Source organism: Solanum pennellii, chromosome 6 (assembly GCF_001406875.1).
Source record: "Solanum pennellii chromosome 6, SPENNV200".
Classification (NCBI taxonomy): domain Eukaryota; kingdom Viridiplantae; phylum Streptophyta; class Magnoliopsida; order Solanales; family Solanaceae; genus Solanum; species Solanum pennellii.
Window position 1 is genome coordinate 52,424,313 of NC_028642.1, and position 27,428 is coordinate 52,451,740.

Sequence of the window (27,428 nt, forward strand, 5' to 3'; positions counted from 1 at the left end):
GGGGGGGGGGGGGGCGTTCATGATGGGATTATCAAGTTCTCTAAGTTCTGATGAAATGATTCCCTGTAGTGTTGCTCGTTTCTTGGAATCACGGGGTATGATTGAGGAAGCATTGGAAGTTGCAACAGACGCTGACTACAGATTTGAACTTGCCATACAGTTGGGTAAATTAGACATTGCAAAGGTAAGGGCTACTAACTCGTGGAAGTGTGTGGTTTGACTTCAGCCTCTCTTCCTTATACTTGTCTCTGTCAGAAGAACCATATGTCGTTAAGTATGGCCATGTGCCCCTTCTTGTTTGCAGGAAATTGCTGTAGTAGCACAGAGTGAATCCAAATGGAAGCAGTTGGGTGAACTGGCAATGTCTGCTGGAATGGTAATTGATACTTACAGCCGCTTGAGCCCCTTTTTTTTTGAAAACAAATTCTTACAAGGGGGAACATAAACCACTTGAATTTTAAAAAAAAAAGTAAATTGATGAGTTTTACAAATGGTCAGTGTTTGAGCTCCTTAATTTATATCAGAAATTCCAAGTCAGCTGTCCGAAAGTTTCTTAGCAGAAAACTCCTGACCCATACCATTTTTGCTGCTGGAAAAATCTATGGTTAAGGTTCTGAACGCTGTTGGTTGTCCTTTTGCCTGTGAAAGTTTACCGAATGTTTCTGTTTGTAGTTCAGTTAAAGGTTGTTTGTAGTTGATTTCTGCAGCCTCCTGGTCATCCTTTTTAGTACTCTACTTGGATTATAACAGCAAACCCAGTGTGATCCCACAAATGGGGTCTGGGGATGGTGGGGTGTACATAAACCTTACCCCTACCAACTGTTCTTTACTTGAATTCTCTATTAATATTGCTGTTTTGTATTTTGCAGCTGGAGATGGCAGAGGATTGTTTGAAATACGCTAATGACTTGAGTGGTTTGCTGCTGCTTTATTCCTCGTTAGGAGATGCTGAAGGAATTGCTGAATTAGCATCTCTTGCAAAAGAGCATGGAAGAAACAATGTTGCATTCCTTTGCCTGTTCCTCCTGGGTAAAGTAGAAGATTGTGTTCAGCTGTTGGTTGACAGGTACTTTTTCATTTGTGTTCCTCTTCAGTTTGTTGCCACTTGTCAGATTGTTTCAACTCTGGAATGATATTCTCTATTGCAATTACTTTGCAGCAACCGGATACCTGAGGCTGCATTTATGGCAAGATCTTACCTTCCAAGTAAGGTTTCTGAAATAGTTGCAATGTGGAGGAAGGACCTTAATAAGGTTAGTGATATTCATTTTTGTGATTGCTATTAGATTTTCATGGTCCACTATTTAAAGAGCTGTTTCACTTGGTCAGTTTTTTTAAAAAGTATGCTACTTTCGTTTTAATCTTTTTTAAAATAAAGAAAGAAATAAAGTACAATGCTTCAGCCTCATGCTGTGGGGATCATGCTTTTTGACCTTTAAGTTAACAGTGCAACGGAAGTTAGGAGCTCTTTGATGGTACTGTTACCTGAGACATAAAAATTTGCTGTTGTTGACGTGTGTTTTCTCTTTTCTAACTTTTGCTTGCATTTGCATGTGCCTGAAAATAGCCATGAAATATTTCTGTCGATTTCTCTCAGCGGCCAATGTGGCCCGAGAACTCTCTATATTCGATAGACATCCACTTAACTTCACGATTAGAATTTGAGTGTCTTTGTAAAAAAATGATTTGAACTTGAGCCATGAAATATTTCTGTCGATTTCTCTCAGCGACCAATGTGGCCCGAGAACTCTCTATATTCGATAGACATCCATTTAACTTCACGATTAGAATTTGAGTGTCTTTGTAAAAAAATGATTTGAACTTGAGCGCAAGTAGTAAGAGAACTGCAGAAAAGGTTGTCTTTTATGGGTAAGGAATAGTCTGCAGAATTATCTGTCAGATTTGAACCTAGTTTTCTGCATGATTTCTGCCTGTAGGTTAACCAGAAAGCAGCGGAAGCTTTGGCTGATCCTGAAGAATATCCCAACATGTTTGAGCACTGGCAAATTGCACTTGCAGTTGAAGCTAGAGTCGCAGAGGAAAGGTGTATATAGACCACTATTCCCCTTTGTGTGGATCTTTTGTAGCTTTTACACTGGTGGCTCTTTGAAAAAAATTTACATCTCTTTTTCTATTTGTACTCCTTTCCTCTTATTGCTGGAGTATGAGTTCAACAGGGCTTAATGGATGGGCATATTTAACACTATTGTGGACTGGTAGCCAGTTATGAGACCAAGTGTTGCACAATTTCATTGTGAAAATTTTTCATCAAGGTTATTTTCTAATTTTTATGTAGGGGTGTATACCCACCAGCAGCAGATTATGGAAATTATGCTGATAGACCAACTTCCAACCTTGTAGAAGCTTTCAGCAACATGAGAATGGATGAAGAAGAACCCCTTGAAAATGGAGAAATGGACCACGAGGTATTAGATGGACATGTTTCTATTTGTCTCATATGAGGATTCATTTTCCATTATGTGTCCTTTTATATATATATATATATATATATATATATATATATTCAAAAAAAGAAGTAGAAAACATAGTGTTAGCATTTTATATTATTTTGTTTATACAATGCTGGGGATTTAGGTATGGATGTATGGCATAATAGTTTGAATTTCAAGAATCTTAACAACAACCTTATGCTCGATGGTAGTTGATACCCTTCATACAAACAACTTATACGCCTAATCACTGTGGTAAAGGCCATGTTTAAAGGTGATTGTTTCCTTGTTTAAACTCCCCAGGTTGTGGAACAGAATGGTGATGAGGTGCAAGAGCAGGGACAAGATGGCACTCAACAGGAGAGCCAAGAAGAGGCTGTTGTAGATGCTGAATCTACTGATAGTGCAGTACTCGTCAATGGAAACGAGGCTGAAGAAGAGTGGGGTACGAATACTGAAGGAAAACCGTCAGCCTAAAAGCAATTGGTTGGGCCGGTGTGAAAATCCTAATTTTGTAGCTGGTGATTAATTGAATTTCTTTTAGTTGCTGTGTTTGGCTCCCTATACATTCCAAATCCTTCTCTTTTTTCTTTTATGCCTCCTTTTTTTTCTTTAACCTTAACTGCTTGAAGCAATTGCAATTTTGGCAAACCCAACCTTGAGAAGGCATATTGCCTTTCCTATGAAATACTAAAATGTGGATTTTGGAGTTTGTTCTCTTCTTTTATGTCTAGATATTAATGTGTTTTCAAGCTTTTTAAAGTTCCTCAATCCATAGATAATTTCTGTCGTTTAACTTGAACTGCTTCTATGGGTGAAAATTCCGGCGCTGGCTAATATATTTCAGTTGATTAGCATTTGACATTCATTTGTTTTTGGCATAAGTTAGGAACTTAACTACGTTGGCATTCATTTGTTTCTTGGCATTTCACTTTTCCTTCTCGATTTGTCCCTATTTGTGCTTGTTCTTTTCTTTTTCGTTCGATTTATTGTTAGTTGGCTTTATACTGCTTCTCTTATTAGTTGTTATTTACATTTTCGTTAATATTTTTTTCTTCTTCTTTATACCCGAAATTGCTGAACTTGAGCCAAGGGTCTTTACAAAACAACCTCTCTACCTCCATGGGGTAGTGGTAAAGTCTGCGTACGCTCTACCCTCCCCGGACCCCACTTGTGGGATTTCACTGGGTATGTTGTTTTTTGTGGTTGTCAATTTACTTTACTTACCTCTCATTCCTTTTTATTCTTTTTGCAGTGCTTACACCACACAACTAGGAACACAGTTGGTTCCAGCTGTATGTAATCCGTTCTTATGGTGAGAATTGAGTTTTCTGCATCAAGCACAATTTTATGGATGCTTTGTCTGATAAACAGTTCTTATCTGTATGTCTTCTTGATTGGAGGTGCTTCAAAATTTTCTTATTTACCAAGTATTTTGTGTGTTAACAACACTTGCACGCATATCATTTCATTTGCTTGACTGGTGTGCCCTTGTAGAATATTTGAACTTGTACATTTAACCGTGTTCTGCCTTGGGCTATATGCAAGAAACTGAAGAAACCATGTTTCCCCTCCTAGAATTTGGTCAATTTTTGTGATTCATATGTATGTGTAACCATATTTTGATAAAGAAATATTCTTGAAATTCGTTGTTTGTGCCATCCAGAAAAAAATAGAATAATTGTGTTTCTGCAGTTCTTCACTTGCATGATGTTAGTTTACATTATTTGACTACACTTCTGGTATACTTCACCTGGGTTTTGATTCAATAAAAGCAGATCTTCGGAAAGTTGTGCTTACAACATATAATACTGTTTGGGCCGTTTGACAGAAATTTGAACTTTTCATTCCAGGTTCTCAAAGTTGTTGTCTGAATGGGACGAACGATGAAGGGACTGGCTGTCTGTTTTGAGTGGTGAACGAGTTTTGGTGGCATACTGTAGAAAACATTTGTCCCAGCTGAGTTATTAGCATTAGTCACGCATAGATTTATACACTATTATTCTTTGTGAGGGATATAATTCTTTATAATCCGTCAAAATTCTTTCAATCCACTGTGAATGTAAAAACAGCTGCACAAGATATGCAAGTGGAGATGCTGCGGAAGTGCTTTTGAGTTCATATTTCTCTATGATTTTCCAACTCACTGTGTTCCCTTCACCAGAACAGTACTCAGGCAATGGTTGTAGCAATCACTATGCAGCAGATTTGAGATATTAATATTTTCTTTTTCCATTTTATTGGTGCAATAACTTTCTCTATATTATTAATTTAGAAGTCGAATTTCAAATAAACATAGGCTAAAACTTGAACTTACTGATAATACTATGATTCCAAACACCATGGAATTACATCTTAAGCAGAAAGATGACTTCCTTAACAAACACCATGTTCTTTTACTTCATTATTTTTTATTATTTTTTTATCATGGTTAGGATGTCAAAGTTTGATGTAAATCCACTTGCAGATCAAAGGTAATAGCCTGATATTCAGTTATGTTTAGTTGTAGTTACAAAAGCAACTAATGAATTTGAAGCTTCAATGTGTATGATCTCCGCATAATTTGAAAAGCTTCAACAAGTACACCAAAGAGCATAAATATTAGAAGACTTTCACCAAAGCATTTACCGAAAGAATGATTTCGGTTGGGTATGCTTTGATGCTCCTACTCGTTGTTGGCGGGAATTGTAAAATTATGCTCGAGAAGTTAGAAGTTGATCCAGATCATTATTTGATCATAAAAATAATAGGTCTTTCTTAGATATCAGATCAGAAGTTATTTGCATGGCCAATCACTCAAGAATTTGCAATATCACTAATTAAGAGCCTGTTTGGCTCAGCTTAAAAGCTGATTTTTGACTTATTTAGCTGTTTGGCAATACTCAAAATAACTTATTTTAAGTAAAAAAAAACTTATTTTAAGCCAAAAGTTAAAAGCTGGGGTAGAGGTGCTTTTCTTTTTTTAGCTTATAAGCTGTTTTAAGTTGACCACATTTTTATCTTTTTGCCTTTAATATTTTTATACAATCTCCAAATTACAACATAACCCTAACATCTCTTTCTTCCATTTTTCCCTTTTCACGTTTGGCATAGCAACTTCAGCACTTTTATCCAAACACATAACTGCTTATTTTAAAAATAAGTTTCAGCACTTTCAAAAGTACTTTTTTAAAGCTGCTTTTATTAAGCCCATCCAAACGGGCCCGAAGAAGATATAATATTGTGCTTATTGCTTAAGAATGCACTATATCTTACTATTTGCTAATAAATTTATGAACCTATGTTTTTAATACCAATCACATACCAAACTTGATAATATACTGAAAACAATTCATCCTAGTATTGCTATTCATAAATAACTAAAACTAAAAGGAAACAGCTAATTTACAGAATGGTTTTTAGATAATAAATAAATAAACAGCAATTATTTAGCTAAATTCTACTCTTTTTCAAGTGAAATGCGTGCAAGTTCACTACTATAAACAAAAAAAAGAAATAAATTAGGGAAAGCAAAAAAAATAGAAAAAGGAAGCTGATTCTGTTCATTAGCTCCGTCTAGGGTTTTTATACACTTCGGTACCATTTTCATTACAGTAGAAAGTTTCTCTCTAAAACTACTTGAAGCAATCAGAGTGCTTCCAGGTAACGTCGATCTCTCTTCTCTGGCTTTTGTTTATGAATTTTCTGTAATTAATTCGAGTTTTTAGCTTATGTTTCATTATACTTGATTAAAATAACTAAATCCAGAATTTGTTGTGAGAGGAGGTTTTCTGATAAAGTACTGTTTGGCGAATGAAATTGATATAGGAAGTGAACTGAGATTGAATTATTTTGTATGTGAGTTGTAATGATTACTTATTTGAAACTAGTTCAACTGGAAGGAGTGTTATTTCAGTGACACATATTGATAGACCCAAAACTTTTCTGGAAGAGAATAAATGAGGAAGAAGATGTGAATTTTGTTATCGCGGTAGTAAAGAATTATAAAATGTAGGTTATATTTGTCGTGATTTGTTTCGTTGTTCAAGGTAGCTACTTTTTTTTATGTTGTAATGGTCACTGTTTGATTTTCAGCTGATTAAAAACATGCATTTCTTAGGATGCCTTATTGTTGAATTTTTTGAGTGATCAAACTTTCTTCTGCTCACTTCTTTGCGCATTTACTAGTTCATATAAAGAATCTGTTTACTGAAAATTCTTGGTCCGCCACTGCCTACAAAACGCCAAGTGTAATCCCACAAGTAGGATTTGGGGAGGGAAGGATCCCACAAAAGATTCATTTAGTTGACCTCCTATTTTTCACCAAAAATGTTGTGATCTTGTACACAGAAGAAATCCCTCAATTCTGTTGCTAGCTTTACATATTTGATATTTCTAAAGAGGAATGTAGTGCCAATACACAAAAATGGAGGTTGGAAAGAGCATAGATATGTGGTAGGATTTAGAATGTACTTTCACCCACTAGCTTTGGCCTTCCGTGGGTTGTATGTTAAGGTCCTATGACATGTCAAGGCAGGGGCAGATGTGGTATGCAATTTATGGTTCATTTGAACCTAGCAGCTTTTTCTCGGACCCTGTATGTGTTAAAAATTCTTTACTGAGTACAAATAATTGATTTTGAACCCAGAAAATCAAATGAATTGGGTAAAATACCAAATTTGAACTCAGAAAATCAAATGAATTGTGGTAAAATACCAAATTTGAACCCATAAAGTTCAAATTTTGGATCTGCCTCTATGTGAAGACACTTGTCAATTTAAAGCTTATCATTAGCCTTGTGTTTGCAGTAAATATTTTGGTGAAATTCTTCAGGTTGGGCTTGATTCATGTTAAGTAGTCGAGAAATAAGGGATTTTGAATTAGAAAATCCAGTGCTCTACTTCTGTTTTTTTGTTTGTTTCCTTATAAAGAAATTCTTTGGGTTCTGCTTCTACATGTCTTCCGAGTTTCTGTTTGATATTGATAGAGTTTTATGCATGCATGTGATCTGAAAAGCTCTGAATACGACAGAAGGAATTGTTTTATTTTCAATACATTCTACTATTCATCCTCATTTTACATATAAAAAACTTTTCATGCTCATTTTTTAACTGTAATCGATAACCTAGTTGGATACGAGGAGTAAATGCTCTCGCATGTGTCTGTTTGCATCTTAACTCAGCAATCTTATATCACCTTTCTGTTGTATGTCTGGCCTTTGTACTTCTGATGCTGGCCGAAAGCAGGTCTAAAAGATTGACATGAAGCTTTTGACATTCTAACTACTAGTTGCTTTATTTTCTTCAATGAGTTTGTTGTGTATGTTAGTTGTTGGGATAGACTGTTGCCATATTATGAGCTTCTGTGTAGTTATTTCAAAGTGCTACTGTCACCAGATCCACCTTCCTGATGATTGATGAGATTTTCTGGGCAGTCTGTTGTCTATTTTTCCTGGTTTATCTAGACTGTGACTTCCCTCTCAATGGCCTAGGCTGCTTTATGCCACACAGCAGATTGAATTCATCTGTCAGGTTACTGAGACTTCTGAGTATTTCCTGCAGAAATTTGAATCGCCATCAGCTTTTTAGGAACTCTTCCAGTGTCATTCTGCATTTTGGGATGGGGGACGCGGACTCTCTTCAACCATCAAAGAAAAGGGCTGCTGTAAAGGAACTATCACGAGATAATCCTGGTCTTGATGATGATAATGAGTCATCTGAACAGGAGAATGGAACTTTCAAGAGAGCAAGTGATGAGGTGATGGCAAATCGGAGAATTGTCAAAGTTCGTAAAACAGCTTCGACTACAACTACTCCTTCTTCTAACCCTTTTGCGGCGATCCAATTGGTTCTACCTGCTAATACCAGTACTCCTGCTGTGACCACAACTGAAGCTGGGAATGGGACAACTTCCAAGAAGCCAGAAGATTCAAATGATCAAAGTGAGGGAATTAAAAAGGAAGAAACAGATGTGAGTAAGGAAGCTGATCATGAGAAGGAAAGTGACGAAAATTCTAAGCTACCCGAAAGCAAATCTGAGTCAACAGCTGATTCTAATGTTGATAAGGAGGAAGTTGATAAGCCTAACAAACCTGAATCTACTGAAAAGAAGGCAGTGGGAAGTGAAAAAATTAAAGATGACACTGAGACGGTCACTGTAGTGGAGAAGAGTGCAGATGACATAGAAGTGGAAGGCAATAAGACGGAAAATGAAATGGAAAAACATGTTGGCGATGGAAAAAATGACAAGGATGCTGAAACTGCATCTTTTGGCTCGTTTCAACAGCTCTCCAGTAGCCAAAATGCTTTCACAGGACTTGCAGGAACTGGGTTCGCAAATACTACATTCTCATTTGGAGCTAATTCAAAAGAGGGATCTCCACTAGGGTTTGGTTCTGAATCAGGTGCTGGTTCTGGTTCTGGGTCTCTCTTTGGAGCAAAAAGCGATCAGTCAATTTTCGGTGTTAGTCTTCCCACTAATGGAAATGCTTCTCTATTTGGTTACTCAGGGTCATCTAGTGTAAAAAAGAGCGAGGGAACTGGATTTCCTTCCATGCAAGAGGTTCCGGTTGTAACAGGGGAGGAGCATGAAAAGGCGATCTTTACAGCTGACTCTGTGCTGTTTGAATATCTTAATGGAGGGTGGAAGGAGCGTGGAAAGGGAGAGCTGAAGCTCAATATTTCAAGTGGAACTGGAAAAGCTAGACTTGTTATGAGAACCAGAGGAAATTACAGGTTGATTTTGAATGCCAACCTTTATCCTGAAATGAAGCTCGCAAGCATGGATAAAAAAGGTGTCACCTTTGCTTGTATGAATAGTGCTGATGATGGGAAAGATGGACTTTCAACAATTGCTTTGAAGTTCAAGGATGCCTCTATTATTGAGGAGTTTCGAGCTGCTGTGATGGAACATAAAGATAAGATAGAAGTCTCTTTGAAGACGCCACCAAATTCTCCATGAACTTCAGATGACTAATAATTTTGGCAACGATGCATAGAGATTCTATTTTCATCACAGAACCCATCTACATTTTCCCCTTTTCTGCCCCTTTGCATAGTTTTAAAAAAATGTAGAATATTTTATCCGTAGATGGATAACTTATAATCCTATATAGCAAGTAAAGTCTTCAACATTATGATGTTGTTTATCCCTAGTATTTCTTCTCTTTTGATTTTTGTTGTTAGCTCCTTGAAATTACAATTTGAATTCCTATCTCAATGTAGATACAACAACGTACCCAATGAAATTTCGTATGGGGAATATCATATGCTACCTTGTGACATGAAGAGAGACTGTTTTTGATAAATCTACGGCTTAAGTAAAGCTTATTAGAAATCAAGCATGTAATTAGATGACAAATCAGTAGTATTCTCATAGAAAACAGTGGCTTTGTTCATAAAAGTCGTTGCAGAATAAACACGTTCTTGATTTGTTTTTTTTGTGCTAAATTTGGTTTCCTTAACAGATCGTCCAACCAATCCATAAGAAAATTAGAGTTATCCTTATATGAGTACAAATTGGTTTTAACAGTAATGCTAATTCTTTTCTGCATATAAAAGTTTGTATTCTCTTCACGGGCTATGATTAGCTCTTTATCCAATGTCATTTCCTAGTTCACGGGTCATGCAAAGACAGTGAAAAAAATATTCAAAAGTGAGTGCACCAGACACATTGGCCTACTACCTACATTACAGCATTTTAACCAATTATAAACTGGCTTCACGCAATTCCATATCGTATGCGTTTATTTTTTTTTCCCATTAACCATATACTCGCATTGGTGCATCGTAAGTCCCCGGATAAAATGTTTTCTAACTCAAATTCGAGACTTCTGATTAAGAAATGAAATATTACTGTAGTTCATTATATAGCGTTTGTTAATTGACAAAACAAAAAGTAATTGCCTTTAAATTTGTGTTTAGGGTGACATTACAGGATTGACCTCGTGAATTGTGATACTGCAGAATTCTATGCTTCTTCTGAAGTCTACAAAAGGATAAGAAAAAGGAGGCCAAAATTCAGAAACACACTCTCGTGAATTACTTTTCCATCTTCAAACTTGAAAACAACATAAGAAAACGAAATTCAAAAAAATGGGGATTAGCACACACACACCAACGGAAAAAAAAAAGAAAAAAGAAAAAAAGAAGCTAAAAACAATGAAGTACAATAAAATATTAGAGACTGTAATAGTGTCATTTCTATGGAATTGTGTAGTTTTTGGTGCACATTCTTGAGCAGGATCCAACACAATCGTCCATTTTTCCACCATCTAACAAAAAAGAATGTGAAGAGAACATCAATTATGGAGCAAATACACCAACACAAAGATAATGTACAAATAAAGATCACTGTCTCCGTAAAGTAAACAAAACATTTACATTTTCTTCTCTTAAACTAAAGATAGGTAGAATGTACCAAAAAGTTATTTAACCTCGTTTTCTTAAACGAACTAAAAAGAAAAGTATGACAGACAAATTGAAACGGAATGAAACTTACTAGGTTGATGTTTTGTGCTGAGACCAGAACATGTAGAGAAAGCACAACCAAGCTTGCAGAAGTTAAGATTCTTACTGTCTGCAACATCATTGTGTGAAGTGGGAATAATAGAGGAACTATTACCTGGATCAGAACTAAAAATGCATTCTTTTAAGCATCTAGAAGTACAAGTACAAAGATTTTGAGAAGGTTCAATTAAGCAGAATATAAAGCATTTCGAATAGCAATCCCTAAAAGTAGAAACAGAGGCACTGGACTGCCCTATAAACATCCCAAATGCCATTAACACAAAAACAAAAGCCCATAATTTCATTTTTCCTTTAACAACAAAATTTCTTAGCCTATGGAAAAATTATACAACTGTAATAGCCAGTATTCACAAGTGGCATATATAGTAGTAGTAATAGTAGTAAAAGATTGATCATTGTTTTGGTGTTAGCTAAAGTTGCGGTGACATGTGATGGTTTTTTGTCTTTGCCCATGGCAGTTTTTAACTATTAGTATACGATGATCGTACATTTGAAGTTTATGAGTTTATATAACGTCCTCAAGTTAATAGTCAATATGAAATAACAACTGGGTTCCACGATTAATAATTACTTAACTCGAACATCATACTCTGCATATATGTTGACCCCTTTTTTTTTATTTGAACTGCTTAATGTAACACAACCACAATAACTATGTCTCGATACCAAACAAGTTAAATTCATCATATAGAACATCTATGTCCATAGGCAAATGGTTACTTGGTGTTGCTGGAAATAAACCAGAAAACAAAAAAGAGGTTCTAGACATACAGATTGTTCAGACTTTATATGCAAATCTGATGCATCTATACATGCCCTGAGTAGCAAATCCCCCATTCAAGAACTGCAAAATATTCTAACAGGTGGTAAGGTACATCACCAAAGTTCAAATTTTGCAGAAAGCTATATATACATTTACTCTTAAATCTCTCATTTGCAACATGAGAAGTACATCATATTTACATTGAGAAAGTCAAGGTTTTTTGGTAGAGAAAACTGAAACCGTAGGCACCTTGTCGCATATTTATGTACTGAAGAAACCTATACAACTTTTTAACTGAAGAGAACACGTGTATATATACAACTTTTAGTTTAAGAGAAGACATGAATATCTACAGTAAAACTTTCCAGCTGCTTGCTCTTTGCAGTCGGCTTCTGATTCAGAATCTTCTGGTCGGTGTGGCAGCTAAGCCACATACAGGAGAGTCTTGCTAAGGCTGCCCCACCAGCAACTCGAACCCTGTAAACCAAATTCATATCAGCCCATATCTCGGATCCAGCCACCCTGGAGTTGAGGCTCGAATCATATCCATCTAGATCTGTTTCGGTTATCACCACTACAGCACCATCATCAAAGGCGAGCAAATTACGTCTAGCCAAGAACCTTGAATTCAACGATATCATACTAGTCAAGGGGTTAGAACTATGTGTCTTTTTCACCATGATATGGTAGAAATCCTGGACAGCCTGGTTATTAGTGGAAAAACAGAATCAACAACAATAGCTAGAAGAATAAAAACCAAGTCAACTGGAGTATCTCATTAAGGGAGAAAAATCATGCATCTAAGAGAAAGGATCAATGAGGCAAATCTCTGAGATACCTGTCGCTGGGAAGAGGCCAAAAGCACCCTTGGACGAATTGACTTCACATAGTTATATGCGTCATTTGGTGTCATCTGCTTGTACTTAACCTACAAAAACAAAAGAAACTTTAGAAAGAAAATGTGTAAAGTGATCTCTAAACAATCAATTCAAACAAGTCTTAGTTAACCCACCAAGTAGCATAAGACAATGGTCGTGCTACGTCCTCGACCAGCCTTGCAGTGCACATACGTACTTTGTCCATTGGAAGCATTTTCTTAAAAGAAAAACAAAAAAGTTTACTTAAAAGACTTAAACTAGTAGTAAACCCTCCTCTGGCAGTACTTTAAACAATTCTGTTGGAATTTTCTGTAGTTTCTGCCCGGGGAAAGGTGTAGAGGTCCAATCTTGATTAGGTATGAAGGAAGAGGAGAGAAGACAAGAGGAATTTTGTGTTCACCCTTGTTTGTTACAACAGAAGGCAACAAAAGTGAAAACAAGTCAATATACAACGTGGCAGATACCTCAAAAAGTACTGTATCCAAATTGCAAACCAGCAACTTTACACATGTACTCCCTCAATCACATTTTAAGTGACATAATCACAATTTAGTGAATTGAACAAATATTTGATTGGACCATAGTTTTGTTGACTTTTGCTTAACCATGACACGGCATTTGAATTTGTAGTGTATTTTTTATTTGATAAGCATGTACTTTTAAAGATTATCAAAAAATCTGTGTCAACCCAAGAATTGGACACTTTCAACCCTCAAAGTTCAGACTGTCATTTTTTATATGATGGAGACAGCTCATAGTTCCAGAGTTTGGACAAATTAGATGAATCTCAAGATGAAAAGGGAAAAAACTGTCATGAGAAAATCCCAAAAGCACCCACGAACTGAGGTTAAGAATGTTGACAATAGTGTAAATCAACGAACTAGTTAAAGGGGATGGGAAGATACTTACCATGGATGAACTCTACTGCTTGACATATATTATTCAGTGATGGCGCAAATAAGTAATCTCTAGTGGGGAGAACCAAATGACGAATACCATGAGCCTGCAAGAAATAATAGACAACAATAATGTGAAGAAGATAAAAACACTTGATCATGTAACGGGAAGGAAATCTAAATAATAAATCCATAGTGTAAACGTACAAGAACTAGACAACTAGTTAATAGCGAAAGTAATATGTAGGAATTATGAAGTGAAAAACTTAACTTGTACTGGGTGAGGTAGAAAGGCAACACTACTGTATCTCATATTTATAGAATTGATATCAGTAATACCATAGAGAAGATCGGAACACAATCAGTAAATAAAGGTCCTAAACAAGAACTGTAACGGACAGATAGACCGTTCACCAAAACAAGTTTGGCACATGTACATTGTCCTCAGCTAATGCAATGATACTCAACATGTCCTTAATGTGCATTCCAATTACATAGGAATGCAAAGGAAATAAGAGGAAGGCAATGAAGGTGAAGCTAGAACAAAGACTGACTTATCATTTCTATTTTTTAGATGAGGAAAGACCACATGAAGGAGAAACTTCAATGATGACTTACTTCTGTTTTTCCTTTTTGATTTTGTTCTAGATTGATAAGGAAGGGCTGATTTCTTTTCTTTTCTTTTCTTTTTTGAGATAGAGACTACCTTGTCTTTTAAGTGAAGCATAACAGAAAGATCAAAACAAATATCAGAAATAAAGAACTAACCTCATATAAAGAAGTAGGAACTAAAGTCTCATATGGCTCATTAAGGGTGACAACACCGGAGACACCAAGCTCCTTAAGCCTTTTCACATCCGATGGGAAAGGGACAGCACCTAATAACACAAACTAAAGGAGAGATTAAGTCAGTAATACAATCCTGTTATGCAGTAAAATATTAAAGCACAATCTACTACCCAACTATTCACTAAAAAATAATTGAAAGAACATGAACATCAATCAACCTGTGCGATCTTCCAAGATGATCCATGCAAACACGCAAACTTAATCTCCAATATGAAGATAGATGCATATGGAGTTACGAGAATAGAATTGCAGCTTATATCATGAAGTTTAAGATGTAGGAAGACATTCATTAAGAATCCTACATGCACCTCCCACACCTCGCTGGACATATACCAGACATTCTACAACCTTGAACAAATAATAACACAAAAGCAGTAAAACATAAAACAGATATGATGAACGTCAAGTCGTCAACGTCACTATACATATACACCCTCCAAAATCAGTCCTCTTAATTTGACCAGGATGTCGGCAAACATTGAAGTTTACTGTATTTAAAAGGATTTGATCTAGAGTGGGGATAGAACTATCTTTCTGATCAATGTCAACTTATACTGGTATAAAGGAGAATCTCAAGTCACCTTTTGGTACATAACATTCTAAAACTAATTAGAGTATTAGAAAAACTTCCTAACTAAAGAAAGTAAATAAATTTTCAGGAAATCAAGAAGAAATGAGAGTTGATCAGGGATGACAATAGTGAGAGTAACTTACTTATAGAAGAGAAATTTACTATTGGTTCATCTTCCTGGATAACAATGCATCTTTTGCCACATGTCGAAGGTTGATGATTAAAGGCAAATTTCTTTTAGAAGAATAGACAAGAAAAATATTATGCCCCACGTGTCATTGTCTTGTCATTCCAAGGACAGACGACTAATCATCTTTCTAATGCATTTGATACAGAGTACTATATCAATCTATTACATGCCTTTTTATTATTGACAAGCATGTCCAAAGACATGCTCTTTCAGATAAAAACTACACGATTTATATTTCTACAATTCAGTTGCAGCCTCATTTTCTGAATAATCATCCATATAGTACTATTGTTCATCATTCATGACTTAGAAGTTCAGCAAGATGTTACAACAGTTCAACATCAGCAATCAAAGTAATCAACTTTAATGTAACTATTTTTTTTTTGATGAAGTGTAAATAATTTTTCCAGACAAAGCCTTTCAGAAAGATCTATCCTGCCTCAGATGACAATTAATTAGAATGAATTTCTAATATAACTAGTTCAAAATTTTATCAACACATCACATGACTATTTGGATGCGCCATAGGGATTGGACATTATATGCAAAAACATTCCATCTTGTCTAAACAACTATTGAAGCATACTGACATCATCTGCACAATGACATAGATACATTTAAAAAGACCATATAATTCACTACAAGTGTATACAACTATACATAAACGGGGAACAACAATAACAACAACAAGGCATTCATTACAAGTGTATACATAAACGGGGAACAACAATAACAAGAACAAGGCATTCATTACAAGTGTATACGCTAAAGCTAGGACAACAAAAAGTATCAAAAGCAAGAATGACAAAAGCTGGTATACCTCATCAATCCAGTCCCACCAGCGAAACTCCACTTGAATCTTGTTTCTAACAACATTGTAGAGAAGTGTCGGGTAAAACAAAGCCCGAGCACCAACTCCAACCATGACCCTCCTGACATCCAACACAACCATAGCATTCTTGCCACTACTACCACCAGAATACACCACCTTATCAGCAGGAGATGATTTATCTGCCTTCTCTACCACACCAGCCATCTCCGCTTCCCCATTCTCCAACTCTCCTCTCTTCTCTTCCTCTATATACATGATAATACTTGAAACAGGAAAAAAAATCTATACAACTGACTGATCACAAAAAGAGAGGAAAAAAACAAAATGCAGAACCCACTTGCCAAAGTAAATAAAAAAAAATTACACAACGCACTGACAAACAAAGTGCAAATTCCACACCAAAACACAAACTTTCACCTAAAATTCAAACTAAGAGACTTATAAACCCAATATCATTCTCATCACTGTCTTCAAAATCAACATAAAATAAATGGACCCTTCCCTCAAAATTAGGCAAATTATCAGTAACGGATCGGGGTCGCTGAAATTACAACAAAGGTTCGAACTTTAGTTGAAATCACGGTAGAGTTTGCAAATTTCAACCATATTCAGAGAAAATTGTATCGATCAGACGGTAAAGATCTTGCGGAGATGGTTGAGACCCTTGATTTGGAAAAGCAATCGAATCCGAATCGGTAAAAGAGTGGAGATAGCTTAGAATCGAAGAACCCTAGACGATACTCTACTTGGGAATTCAGATTGTCCCATTTCTATGTGTGTGTGCCACGTAATTTCAATCTTTTAAAAAAAATATAAAATTAAAGTAATTTTACGGTGACGTGGAAACCCCAAACGACAATTCACGAATCACGTTTAAGCCTGGTATTTTCTGGTGGGACATTCATAAGAATTTTAAGGTCACAATTAAGACATGTTAATCCTAGCTTCGTCAATACAGAGTCGTTTTATGCTTTTTTTGGGATTTTTCAGTGTAAAACTCAAATTTAATTAAATTCTGATAAGTTTATTAAATATCTAATGAAAAATTAAAAAAAAATACTTATTTCTTTTATTGTTTCAAGGTGATTCGAAATAATAATTTTATGATAAGAGATAAAGGTTTTATCATTTGAACAATTTCTTTTGTTTTTAAATATTACTATCTCATTTTGAAATAAATAGTTATTTTTTATATTTTACAAAATAAATAGTTTTTTTTTTAATTTTATCTTGCTTTAAATAACAAGAGTTCTGTATGATCAGAAACTACTACGAATTATATTTTTTAAAAGATAATTATGAAACATAAGTTAGTGAAAATATATAAAAATAAGTAGTGTTTTTTTTTTATCTTATCTTTATTTTAATAACGAGAATTATATTCTACACAATAAAAGAACTACTAAAAAACTATATGCTTTTAAAAATATTTATGAAGGATAGGTTTGTGAAAATATATGATAATAGACTTGAATAATCAATGTTTAAGTGCTTTAAGGATAATCTTAAGATATTGATCAAAGATAAGTTAGTGAAAATATATGATAATGACTTTGAAATATCATGTCTAAATGCTTTAAGGATATTCTTAAGATGTTTATGAGAGTTAAGTTAGTGAAAATATACGATAATAAACTTGAAATATTGGGTATAATAACTTAACAAATATCAAAAAATAAGTGAGAAAGATAAAAAATTGTTAATCATTTAAGGAATAGTTGTATATAATAGTAAACTAATAATTTAAAATAAATGGAGTAGCTACTGTTTGATTTAATTGTGTCCCATAGCAAACGTTTGCCAGTCGCCTCTCTACCTAAACTCTCGCTTGCCACTCTCCCTCTGCTCGCCTCTCTCGCTTTGTACAACAGAAGTGTATAAATTGTGAATCTGTTTTGTATAAAGCGATAGAAAATTGTATATACACGTGTAAAAATATATATCTTCGTGCTATACACTTAATTATACAATTTACAAACATTTTACTTTGATTCAATTGTATACAAATGCAAATTTTATACAAATATTGCAACGAAAAAGGCCAGCGAATTATACAATTGCAGCGAAATACAATTTTCTCTCGCTTTATACAACGGAAGTGTATAAATTGTGAATCTGTTTTGTATAAAGCGATAGAAAATTGTATATACACGTGTAAAAATATATATCTTCGTGCTATACACTTAATTATACAATTTAGAAACATTTTACTTTGATTCAATTGGATACAAATGCAAATTTTATACAAATATTGCAACGAAAAAGGCCAGCGAATTATACAATTGCAGCGAAATACAATTTTCTCTCGCTTTATACAACGGAAGTGTATAAATTGTGAATCTGTTTTGTATAAAGCGATAGAAAATTGTATATACACGTGTAAAAATATATATCTTCGTGCTATACACTTAATTATACAATTTAGAAACATTTTACTTTGATTCAATTGGATACAAATGCAAATTTTATACAAATATTGCAACGAAAAAGGCCAGCGAATTATACAATTGCAGCGAAATACAATTTTCTCTCGCTTTATACAACGGAAGTGTATAAATTGTGAATCTGTTTTGTATAAAGCGATAGAAAATTGTATATACACGTGTAAAAATATATATCTTCGTGCTATACACTTAATTATACAATTTAGAAACATTTTACTTTGATTCAATTGGATACAAATGCAAATTTTATACAAATATTGCAACGAAAAAGGCCAGCGAATTATACAATTGCAGCGAAATACAATTTTCTCTCGCTTTATACAACGGAAGTGTATAAATTGTGAATCTGTTTTGTATAAAGCGATAGAAAATTGTATATACACGTGTAAAAATATATATCTTCGTGCTATACACTTAATTATACAATTTAGAAACATTTTACTTTGATTCAATTGGATACAAATGCAAATTTTATACAAATATTGCAACGAAAAAGGCCAGCGAATTATACAATTGCAGCGAAATACAATTTTCTCTCGCTTTATACAACGGAAGTGTATAAATTGTGAATCTGTTTTGTATAAAGCGATAGAAAATTGTATATACACGTGTAAAAATATATATCTTCGTGCTATACACTTAATTATACAATTTAGAAACATTTTACTTTGATTCAATTGGATACAAATGCAAATTTTATACAAATATTGCAACGAAAAAGGCCAGCGAATTATACAATTGCAGCGAAATACAATTTTCTCTCGCTTTATACAACGGAAGTGTATAAATTGTGAATCTGTTTTGTATAAAGCGATAGAAAATTGTATATACACGTGTAAAAATATATATCTTCGTGCTATACACTTAATTATACAATTTAGAAACATTTTACTTTGATTCAATTGGATACAAATGCAAATTTTATACAAATATTGCAACGAAAAAGGCCAGCGAATTATACAATTGCAGCGAAATACAATTTTCTCTCGCTTTATACAACGGAAGTGTATAAATTGTGAATCTGTTTTGTATAAAGCGATAGAAAATTGTATATACACGTGTAAAAATATATATCTTCGTGCTATACACTTAATTATACAATTTAGAAACATTTTACTTTGATTCAATTGGATACAAATGCAAATTTTATACAAATATTGCAACGAAAAAGGCCAGCGAATTATACAATTGCAGCGAAATACAATTTTCTCTCGCTTTATACAACGGAAGTGTATAAATTGTGAATCTGTTTTGTATAAAGCGATAGAAAATTGTATATACACGTGTAAAAATATATATCTTCGTGCTATACACTTAATTATACAATTTAGAAACATTTTACTTTGATTCAATTGGATACAAATGCAAATTTTATACAAATATTGCAACGAAAAAGGCCAGCGAATTATACAATTGCAGCGAAATACAATTTTCTCTCGCTTTATACAACGGAAGTGTATAAATTGTGAATCTGTTTTGTATAAAGCGATAGAAAATTGTATATACACGTGTAAAAATATATATCTTCGTGCTATACACTTAATTATACAATTTACAAACATTTTACTTTGATTCAATTGTATACAAATGCAAATTTTATACAAATATTGCAACGAAAAAGGCCAGCGAATTATACAATTGCAGCGAAATACAATTTTCTCTCGCTTTATACAACGGAAGTGTATAAATTGTGTTTCTGTTTTTGTATAAAGCGAGAGAAAAACATATATCTTCTTCCTATAACTTATAATTATACAATGTACAAACATTTTACTTCGATTCAATTGTATACAAAGCAAATTTTATACAGATATTGCAGAGAAATAGGCCAGCGAATTTTACAATTGCAGTGAAATAGGCCAGCGAATTATACAATTGTAGCGAAATAGGCCAGCGAATTATACAATTTAGGCCAGGGAATCATACAATTGTATATGTATAACGAGGCCAGCGAATTATACAATTTAGGCCAGCGAATCATACAATTGTATATGTATAGCGAGGCCAACGAATTATACAATTTAGGCCAGCGAATTATACAATTGTATATATATAGCGAATTATACAGTTATATGTTTGCTAGTAAGCGCAATTATATAAACTTTATTATAGCATATAAATATAAATTTTTTGTTTGCTATATATGAAAGTTGCCCATCATTTAATGGTATAATGTTTGGGCTGGTGGGATCACCATTTTGGGCCATGATTCTTCCAGCTTATTTGGGGGCCCTTACTGTATGATTATTTTTGGGCCGTACCTAAGTAACCATCTATTTATCCTCTGAATTTTACAATTTCTTCCTTAGTTGATTGTTTTTATTACTTAATAATTCAGTGTTTTAAAAAACTCTATTCGGGCTCCTCTAGGTCGGGGCTCTAATAAAATGTTTGAAGACTCAAATACGGGGCTTAGTTCTCTAAGACCTACGCCTTAATCGCTTGATTGTACGTCTCAAGCACGCTCCATGCCCAAACACTCAAGGCTCGCCTAATAAATCTTACACAAATTATGCATTAAAAACTTTAATTAACATTGTTGACCCTCATAATTCTTGAATAATTGAATGATACTTGATAATCTATTGATATAAGAAGATTGAGACTAACTCAAATTTCAAGTTTTAGTATCGCATCTTTTCTATTTAGTAACACTGTGAAAGTAATTATATATTACGTAATATTTCTTTTAAAAATACGTCGCGAAATTTTACTATTTCACTTATCATTGGTCTTCATGATGACAAAAATCATACTTTTATTTAGCCATTGGAAAGTAATTTTATTTTTATATTTGATAAAGTGTTGTTTTGTTTATCGTAATACTTGTAAGGTTATTAATTTTTTTCTTTTAGGGGTAAATCTTATAGTATAATAAATTTTTTCTTTTTGAGATTTAATTTTTTGTTATTAGAAAGTTAAGATATTAGATTATTAATACTTGCATAATCATGTTAGAATTTTTAGTTTCTATTAGTTTATTTAATCATATTTGTAATTATTTTAAAATATTGATTTATTTTTATAATTTAGTGTTATTATATTATTATACTATATTATAAAATAAAAATTTAAAGATCCATGGGGCTTATGCCTCATCATATACTTAATAAAACGTCTCGTCTCACGTCCCTGTCTTCTTTTTTTTCAAATTTTCATTCGGTGTTGATTGCACGCATGAATGTAACAAATTACAATCGTCTAATATCTTAAAAAAATATAAAAAATAAAGAAAAGTGGAAATACTCAATACAATTCTAACAAATACAATCGTTTGACACTTTAACAAAAAAACAAATAAAGGCACAGCGATGGATACACCCTAAAGTTACTATAAAAACAATAAATACAACCGTTTGATATCTCAAAAAATATACAAATACAATGTTTGGTACCTCAACAAAAATATAGAAATACTAAATACAGAAAGAGAAGAGAGGATTTGTTTGTTTGTTTGTTTTTTTACCTAGCATCTTAATAATGTCTATTGTATTTACTGTAATATAGATCGTTAATTATGTCCAAATGATAGTCATTTTTAAAATTTTCTCATTTAATTATTCTCGAAAAGAGACACAAATATCCAATAGTTAACACCTCACCTATTTTTATAATACAAGTGTTTCTTAGCTTTCATTTTGTTTTAGTGTGTTTCAAAAAGAACGTCTATTTTTCTTTTTTATAACTTTTTAATTTCAATTTTCTTTATAACATGTTTAAGCTACCAGCAGATTGGATCACATTTTATATATATTTAGTTTTAGATCACATAATAAAACTTTTTTTTAATGTGAAAGGGAGGGAGAGTACTAGGTAAAACTATATATATGTCATTTACTATATATATGGCGTTTAATTGAAGAAATGCTGATTAGTGCTTTAAGAATGGACCATTCAACAAAGGTGTACCACTTTTGCTTTTGAGTTTTGCCCTTTTCTACACTAATTTGGAATATTAATTGGGTTACACTTTTATACGGATGAAGAAGAATTAAAGATAAGTAAAAGCTTGTTACGATATATATTCATATACATCGAATTATATAAATTCTTATTTTTAAAAGAAAAGATTCTTTGAGTCTTCTCGAAGGAAAAAGACCGGAAAGAGAAATTTATCATATCTCTTTTAAATAAAATAAAAAAATTAAAATTTATGAATCACATAAAGAGAGAATGAAACAAAAATTATTAGATTTATTCGAGCCTAACGCCTCTTTCTACGAAAGAAACATGACATGAAGGGTGATGGTCAAGTGTTCTGGCATGATTCGTTGTCATGGAAAAATCCATTTGCTTATATAATTGAAAATATTGGAGATTTCAAAGATTTTAATTGTCTTTTTATATAAATACACACCATAATATATATAGTAAGCTAAGCATGAAGTGGACAACTCGTAAAATATATAAGATATGTAAAATACTTTGCCACAGCTAGTTTTAATCTTTTGTTATTATAATCGGTAGTAGAAAACTTGTTTAAACTATTTAATATAAACTTAACTTATCATATTGATGTTTTTTTTTTATTACAAGGAAAACCTATAGTTCGCTATCTTAGGATAAAATCCCGCATCTATACAATAGCTCGCAAATCACATAGGAAAGATAACCTGCACTAGGCAAGCCCGCTGCGACAAGCTCGATCTAGAAGACAAATCCCTTGCTTTCGCTAGTAAGGGATTTCGAACTTGAGACCTCCAACACAGAAGTCCCAAGCCCTAATCACTTCGTGTTTTATATACTGAATTTATTATGTTTACTCGAGTTAATAGTCTATTAAAATTAATACTCTTTTTATATTCATTCACAAGATAAGAATAAAATTGCATACACACAGTTATCTTTAAACCATGTTTATAGGAAGAAACTTTAAAGTGACGAAAATTGTGGAGTAGATTTTTTTGTTAGTTTCCCAAAACTTTATTAGTCACTACCATAATATTCTTTATAGCTGGACAAAGCTGCTACATAAAAAAGGACAACAAGAAGTAAAGTTGTTTTCAAAACAGAAAGGAATAAAGAGGAGGAAAAAGGAAAAGCGATTAAATTAAAATTAAATTAAATGGGAATAAAGGCTGGATTTTGCCTATAAAATACATAAATTTCTTGTTTTTTGACAAAGGCTAACCAAACTATAGATGACTGGCCATAAAGGCAAAATGTATGATTCAAATTCAAACGTCGATGATGTACACATGTTATGTTAAATGAGAAAACTAAACACTATTTTTTTCAAAAATAAAAAATTGGGTTTATGTGTCTGATATTTCTAATATTGTTGTCTATCTATATTAAAGTTCGACTATTTCAAATTTACGTCGTGTTCTATTTAAGTGAAAACATTATCTTATTAAGGATTTTCTCATGACTCAGAGTCAAAACATTTGATTAAGGAAAAAACAACTTCATTTCCTGCTCCGATTACCTTTTTTTCAATTATTAGACGGCAACTGGCATAAGATTATTCTTAGTCCATTTTTTAGTGCTGTTAAATCGATTAGTATAATTTGTCTGTTTCCGTCTTTATTGCTCGTTTGTACAAAGAATAAGGAATAGTTATTAATTTCGTAATGGGAAATAAATACCTCTTTAATTTATGTTTAAAATTGCAGAGACACTCTTATATTATATTAAAATTTTATTACTTTTGAGTTTATTTTATAAATAACTTTTTACCCCTTTGCGGTCTACGTGGCATTAGTTTGAAATAAAATATCAACACACGTTGAACCCACAAGATAGTGTCACGTAGGATGAAAAGGGGTAGAAAATTATTTATAAAATAAGTTTAGGGGATAATAAAACTTAGTATAATATAAATGTGTCTCTAAGATTTCGGACATAAATTGAAGGAATACTTATGCATTATCCCTTTCGTAATTAAATTTGATTGATTGAAATAAAATTATAAGATAATTTATTTTGAAATTATAATGTTATTTTTATCCCATATTAAAAATAATGGAATAAAATAATAATCTTAAGATAAATTATTCTCCAATCAAATAAGCCCTTAGTCTCAAATATAAAGAGATAATAATATGTACAAAAGAGAGAAACAAAATACAGCACCCTTAAAAGGGGGTGCAAAAGTAAACACATTCTTAGGATCCTCTTCACTTGTCACAATTTTTTTTAAAGTCAAATAATATGAATTTTGAAAAATATTTTAAAATATAGTTTCATCATTATTGATATAAAAAAATTGTAATTTTTATCACTTTTTGTATAATTTTTGAGTATTAAATTTTTTATTTTAAAATATTAAATTAATATAAAATTTTGAATATTAATTAAAATGACTCTCGAAAAATATAATGTGAGATTGGAGTATAACAAGCAAGATGGACCATAAGGAAAAATTTCTTCCTCATTAATACTTCATGTTGATTTTTCACGAAGAAAGAAAATGGAAGAAGAATCATCTTTACCAAGTTGATTCGCTAATTCATCTGATTATAAAGTCAACTTCAACATTATTGTAATGACTAATGAGCATTAATTAATAATAATATGTTTAATTGAACAAATTCAAGCATTAGCCACCGATATCATCGACCCACTTGCTCTAAACCATCCATTTTTTCAACTTTTATTATTTTGTGAAAATATATCTTCTTCCCATATCTTAATTAAATGTTGTTTGCAGATTATTATGCTAACTTTTGATTAATTACACTTTAAGTCAATAAAATTGATTTTTGCAACTAAAAAGAATACTCAGTTATGTTTATATGTCTGGGGAAATTTAAAAATATCAACAATTTTTTTTCATTGTATCTTTATTTTGAGTCCCACTAATTCAGAGTTTTTAATAAAATAAGTTGTTTGACTCTACAAATACAAATATCTACCAAGCAAAAACGTTTTTTTTCTTCTCCATTAGATTAGCAGAAGTGTGACACAGTAGTAAATCTTTAACCATGACTGCAAGGAATTTGAATGTCAAAACGTAGGCAGTAGGCCAATACAGGACTACTTCACTCGTATTTTGTCAAAATATGATTCACAATACACTATTGAACATAGCCAAAAATAAGAGCAATCATTTCAGGATAATCGTATTAAGATTTGATTAATTCAAATTTGTATATTACTTGACTCATTATTACCAGCATAATCATATTAAGGTTTGATTAATCCAAATTTGTATATTACTTGACTCTTTGTTAATGACGGTGCTTCTAACAAAATTCAAAAAATGAGACAGATTGAGGTAGAGATCTCTAACCATGACTATAATGCAGTAACAATATATATATATAGTAATGAAATGATTGAGATTTCACTATCGTTGATCAGAAATTTCATAATTGAGCCCTAATTTACCGAATGAAAAAAGAAGACAATAAGCCAATACTATGCTTGTTAGTCAAAACTTGAAACACTACACACAACTGTACATGCCAAAAATAAGAGCAATCATGCCAGAATAATTGAGTATCTTAGAAAGGAAATTAAAAGGGGAAAAAAACCACTCTCATTCTTAAACCTAAGTAGTGATTTGTTTTTGAGAATATCATATTTCCAAACAACAACCATATTGAACATGACCACTATATTCATTAGGAGTTTCTACTTTTGTCCATATTTTCACTTTGCCATCACTCTCCACATCCAAATCCAAAGCATAACTACTATAGACTTCATCAAATGGACCCCTTCCCACCAATATCAACTTCCCTTGACACGCTGTCAAATACGCCACGCTGGTAATCCCTGCTGGCAATTCCGCCAACTTCCGCCATGTAGGGTCTTCCTTCACTGCCACGTCACCTCCTCGGCACATGTATAATCTCCCATCATCACCTTCAATGCAACTTTGAGGAGAAGTGTTGATCACACTCAAGAAGTCATCTTCCAGTCGCCACTGCCACGTGGCGGTGTCGAACACCTCAGCGTCATTCTCAAAGTGACCTTGCGCCCACGTTGGATAACCGCTGATGACGTGGAATTGACCTTTGTGATATACAACCTTACATTCGTCTCTCTCCATGACCATATCAGGAAGTGTAACCCACTCGTCTTTAACGACGTCGTATGAGAGCGCTGATATCAAAGCATTCTTTTCGTCGTCGTGGCCACCGGCGACGACGATCATTCTATCGGAATCCGATCCACATCCGAAGAACGACCTCTGCTGACCTGGCATATCCGCCCCACGACGCCATGACCCGGATATGAAATTGTAAATGAAAACACAGTCCATAACCCGCCAAGTAACCGGGTCACACCCGCCAATCACTACTAAATCCGACCCGACTCCAACAATCCGGCAAAACCTCGGTAATCCATCAATCAACTCCGGTATCGGCGGCAAATCGTACCAGGACCCGTTTCCCGGGTCACAAACGGAGATACGGTAAACCTGAGTAGAAAAAAGAGCAGTATCACCCTCTGGTTTTTTCACAGTAGCAACCATAGATTGCACCATGACTAAAACGGGTCGGGTCAATCCGGAAAATTTCCGCCGGCGATGAAACTCCGGCGACGTAATCTCGCCGTTCCATTTTTTGCATACTGAAGCTGCTTTAGAAAATTGATCCACAGGTAGACGTATGAGACATTCAAGAGTTATTTCATTAGGTAGCCCCGGGATCAAGTCCATGGCTGTAGCTTGCTTTTTTTGTATTCTGATTCGCTTTTGGATTTGAAGTAATTTTAGTTATGGTTTTTCCTTTTTCAGATTTATGACATTATTGATGGAACGTTGGTTTGATAAAACCGTAAGCGTGTATGGGTGCAGGTTTATAGTGTTTGTTGCGGATGGATAAATGAGTAGGGACACAAAAAAAAAAAAGAAGAAGTTTACTCTGTGAAGTAGCAGTAGGGGCAAAGGAGACTTTTTCAGAGTAAAATACAAGTAGCGCAAGTACGGCTATAATCAAAATTATACTAATATTTATAAACTTACAGGCATATCATGTCTTGCGATTGTCACGTGCCATAACATCGTGTTTTAATTGATACGATATGTGTTATAATTGATACGATCTGTATGGGATTACAACTAAATTTTTAGTACTTATTTAATTTAATAGTTTA

General features: G+C 33.4%; 5 protein-coding genes across 6 annotated transcripts in view; 2 read left to right on the forward strand and 3 right to left on the reverse strand.

Annotated features, from left to right (window-relative positions):
• The window catches only part of LOC107023332 (coatomer subunit beta'-2-like), a 12,747-nt gene extending 8,051 nt beyond the window's left edge, over positions 1-4,696 (forward strand). Inside the window, exons 18-26 of one of the 2 annotated variants that reach the window (XR_001457205.2) lie at positions 70-184; positions 305-376; positions 870-1,066; positions 1,160-1,253; positions 1,938-2,044; positions 2,297-2,426; positions 2,754-2,971; positions 3,706-3,765; positions 4,304-4,696. Coding sequence is in view for 1 of the 2 variants with exons in the window: in XM_015223993.2 (XP_015079479.1) it covers positions 70-184; positions 305-376; positions 870-1,066; positions 1,160-1,253; positions 1,938-2,044; positions 2,297-2,426; positions 2,754-2,895; positions 3,706-3,725 (877 nt within the window). In the remaining variant the exon portion in view is untranslated. The remainder of the gene's footprint in view (positions 1-69; positions 185-304; positions 377-869; positions 1,067-1,159; positions 1,254-1,937; positions 2,045-2,296; positions 2,427-2,753; positions 2,972-3,705; positions 3,766-4,303) is intronic. The other variant, XM_015223993.2, reaches the window with a different exon arrangement.
• Positions 4,697-5,891: 1,195 nt separating this feature from the next.
• On the forward strand, positions 5,892-9,658 carry LOC107021139 (nuclear pore complex protein NUP50A). The gene is made up of 2 exons (XM_015221741.2): positions 5,892-6,092; positions 7,991-9,658. The coding sequence occupies exon 2, from the start codon at positions 8,049-8,051 to the stop codon at positions 9,387-9,389; it is 1,341 nt and encodes a 446-aa protein (XP_015077227.1). The 5' UTR covers positions 5,892-6,092; positions 7,991-8,048; the 3' UTR covers positions 9,390-9,658.
• A 788-nt stretch (positions 9,659-10,446) lies between these two features.
• On the reverse strand, positions 10,447-11,349 carry LOC107022605 (thionin-like protein 2). Its single transcript, XM_015223202.2, has 2 exons — positions 10,929-11,349; positions 10,447-10,701 (listed from the first exon to the last, which is right to left on the reverse strand). The coding sequence occupies exons 1-2, from the start codon at positions 11,239-11,241 to the stop codon at positions 10,631-10,633; spliced, it is 384 nt and encodes a 127-aa protein (XP_015078688.1). The 5' UTR covers positions 11,242-11,349; the 3' UTR covers positions 10,447-10,630.
• Positions 11,350-11,839: 490 nt separating this feature from the next.
• On the reverse strand, positions 11,840-16,729 carry LOC107021322 (putative dual specificity protein phosphatase DSP8). Its single transcript, XM_015221960.2, has 6 exons — positions 15,925-16,729; positions 14,263-14,385; positions 13,508-13,601; positions 12,733-12,815; positions 12,559-12,648; positions 11,840-12,424 (listed from the first exon to the last, which is right to left on the reverse strand). Exons 1-6 carry the CDS (start codon positions 16,189-16,191, stop codon positions 12,050-12,052), a joined length of 1,032 nt encoding a protein of 343 aa, XP_015077446.1. The 5' UTR covers positions 16,192-16,729; the 3' UTR covers positions 11,840-12,049.
• Positions 16,730-25,671: 8,942 nt separating this feature from the next.
• On the reverse strand, positions 25,672-27,245 carry LOC107021474 (F-box/kelch-repeat protein At1g80440-like). Its single transcript, XM_015222148.2, has one exon. The coding sequence runs from the start codon at positions 26,989-26,991 to the stop codon at positions 25,903-25,905; it is 1,089 nt and encodes a 362-aa protein (XP_015077634.1). The 5' UTR covers positions 26,992-27,245; the 3' UTR covers positions 25,672-25,902.
• Positions 27,246-27,428: the final 183 nt, after the last annotated feature.

Excerpts from the sequence above, each read along its gene's own strand:
- LOC107021139 (XM_015221741.2), top strand. The coding sequence starts at position 8,049 with ATGGGGGACGCGGACTCTCTTCAACCATCAAAGAAAAGGGCTGCTGTA.
- LOC107022605 (XM_015223202.2), bottom strand. The coding sequence starts at position 11,241 with ATGAAATTATGGGCTTTTGTTTTTGTGTTAATGGCATTTGGGATGTTT. Across the intron at positions 10,702-10,928 it reads CAGCACAAAACATCAACCTA|ATGGTGGAAAAATGGACGAT; the intron begins GTAAGTTTCATT and ends CTTTTTTGTTAG.
- LOC107021322 (XM_015221960.2), bottom strand. The coding sequence starts at position 16,191 with ATGTATATAGAGGAAGAGAAGAGAGGAGAGTTGGAGAATGGGGAAGCG. Across the intron at positions 13,602-14,262 it reads TTCCTACTTCTTTATATGAG|GCTCATGGTATTCGTCATTT; the intron begins GTTAGTTCTTTA and ends TATTTCTTGCAG. Across the intron at positions 12,425-12,558 it reads TGGCCTCTTCCCAGCGACAG|GCTGTCCAGGATTTCTACCA; the intron begins GTATCTCAGAGA and ends ACTAATAACCAG.
- LOC107021474 (XM_015222148.2), bottom strand. The coding sequence starts at position 26,991 with ATGGACTTGATCCCGGGGCTACCTAATGAAATAACTCTTGAATGTCTC.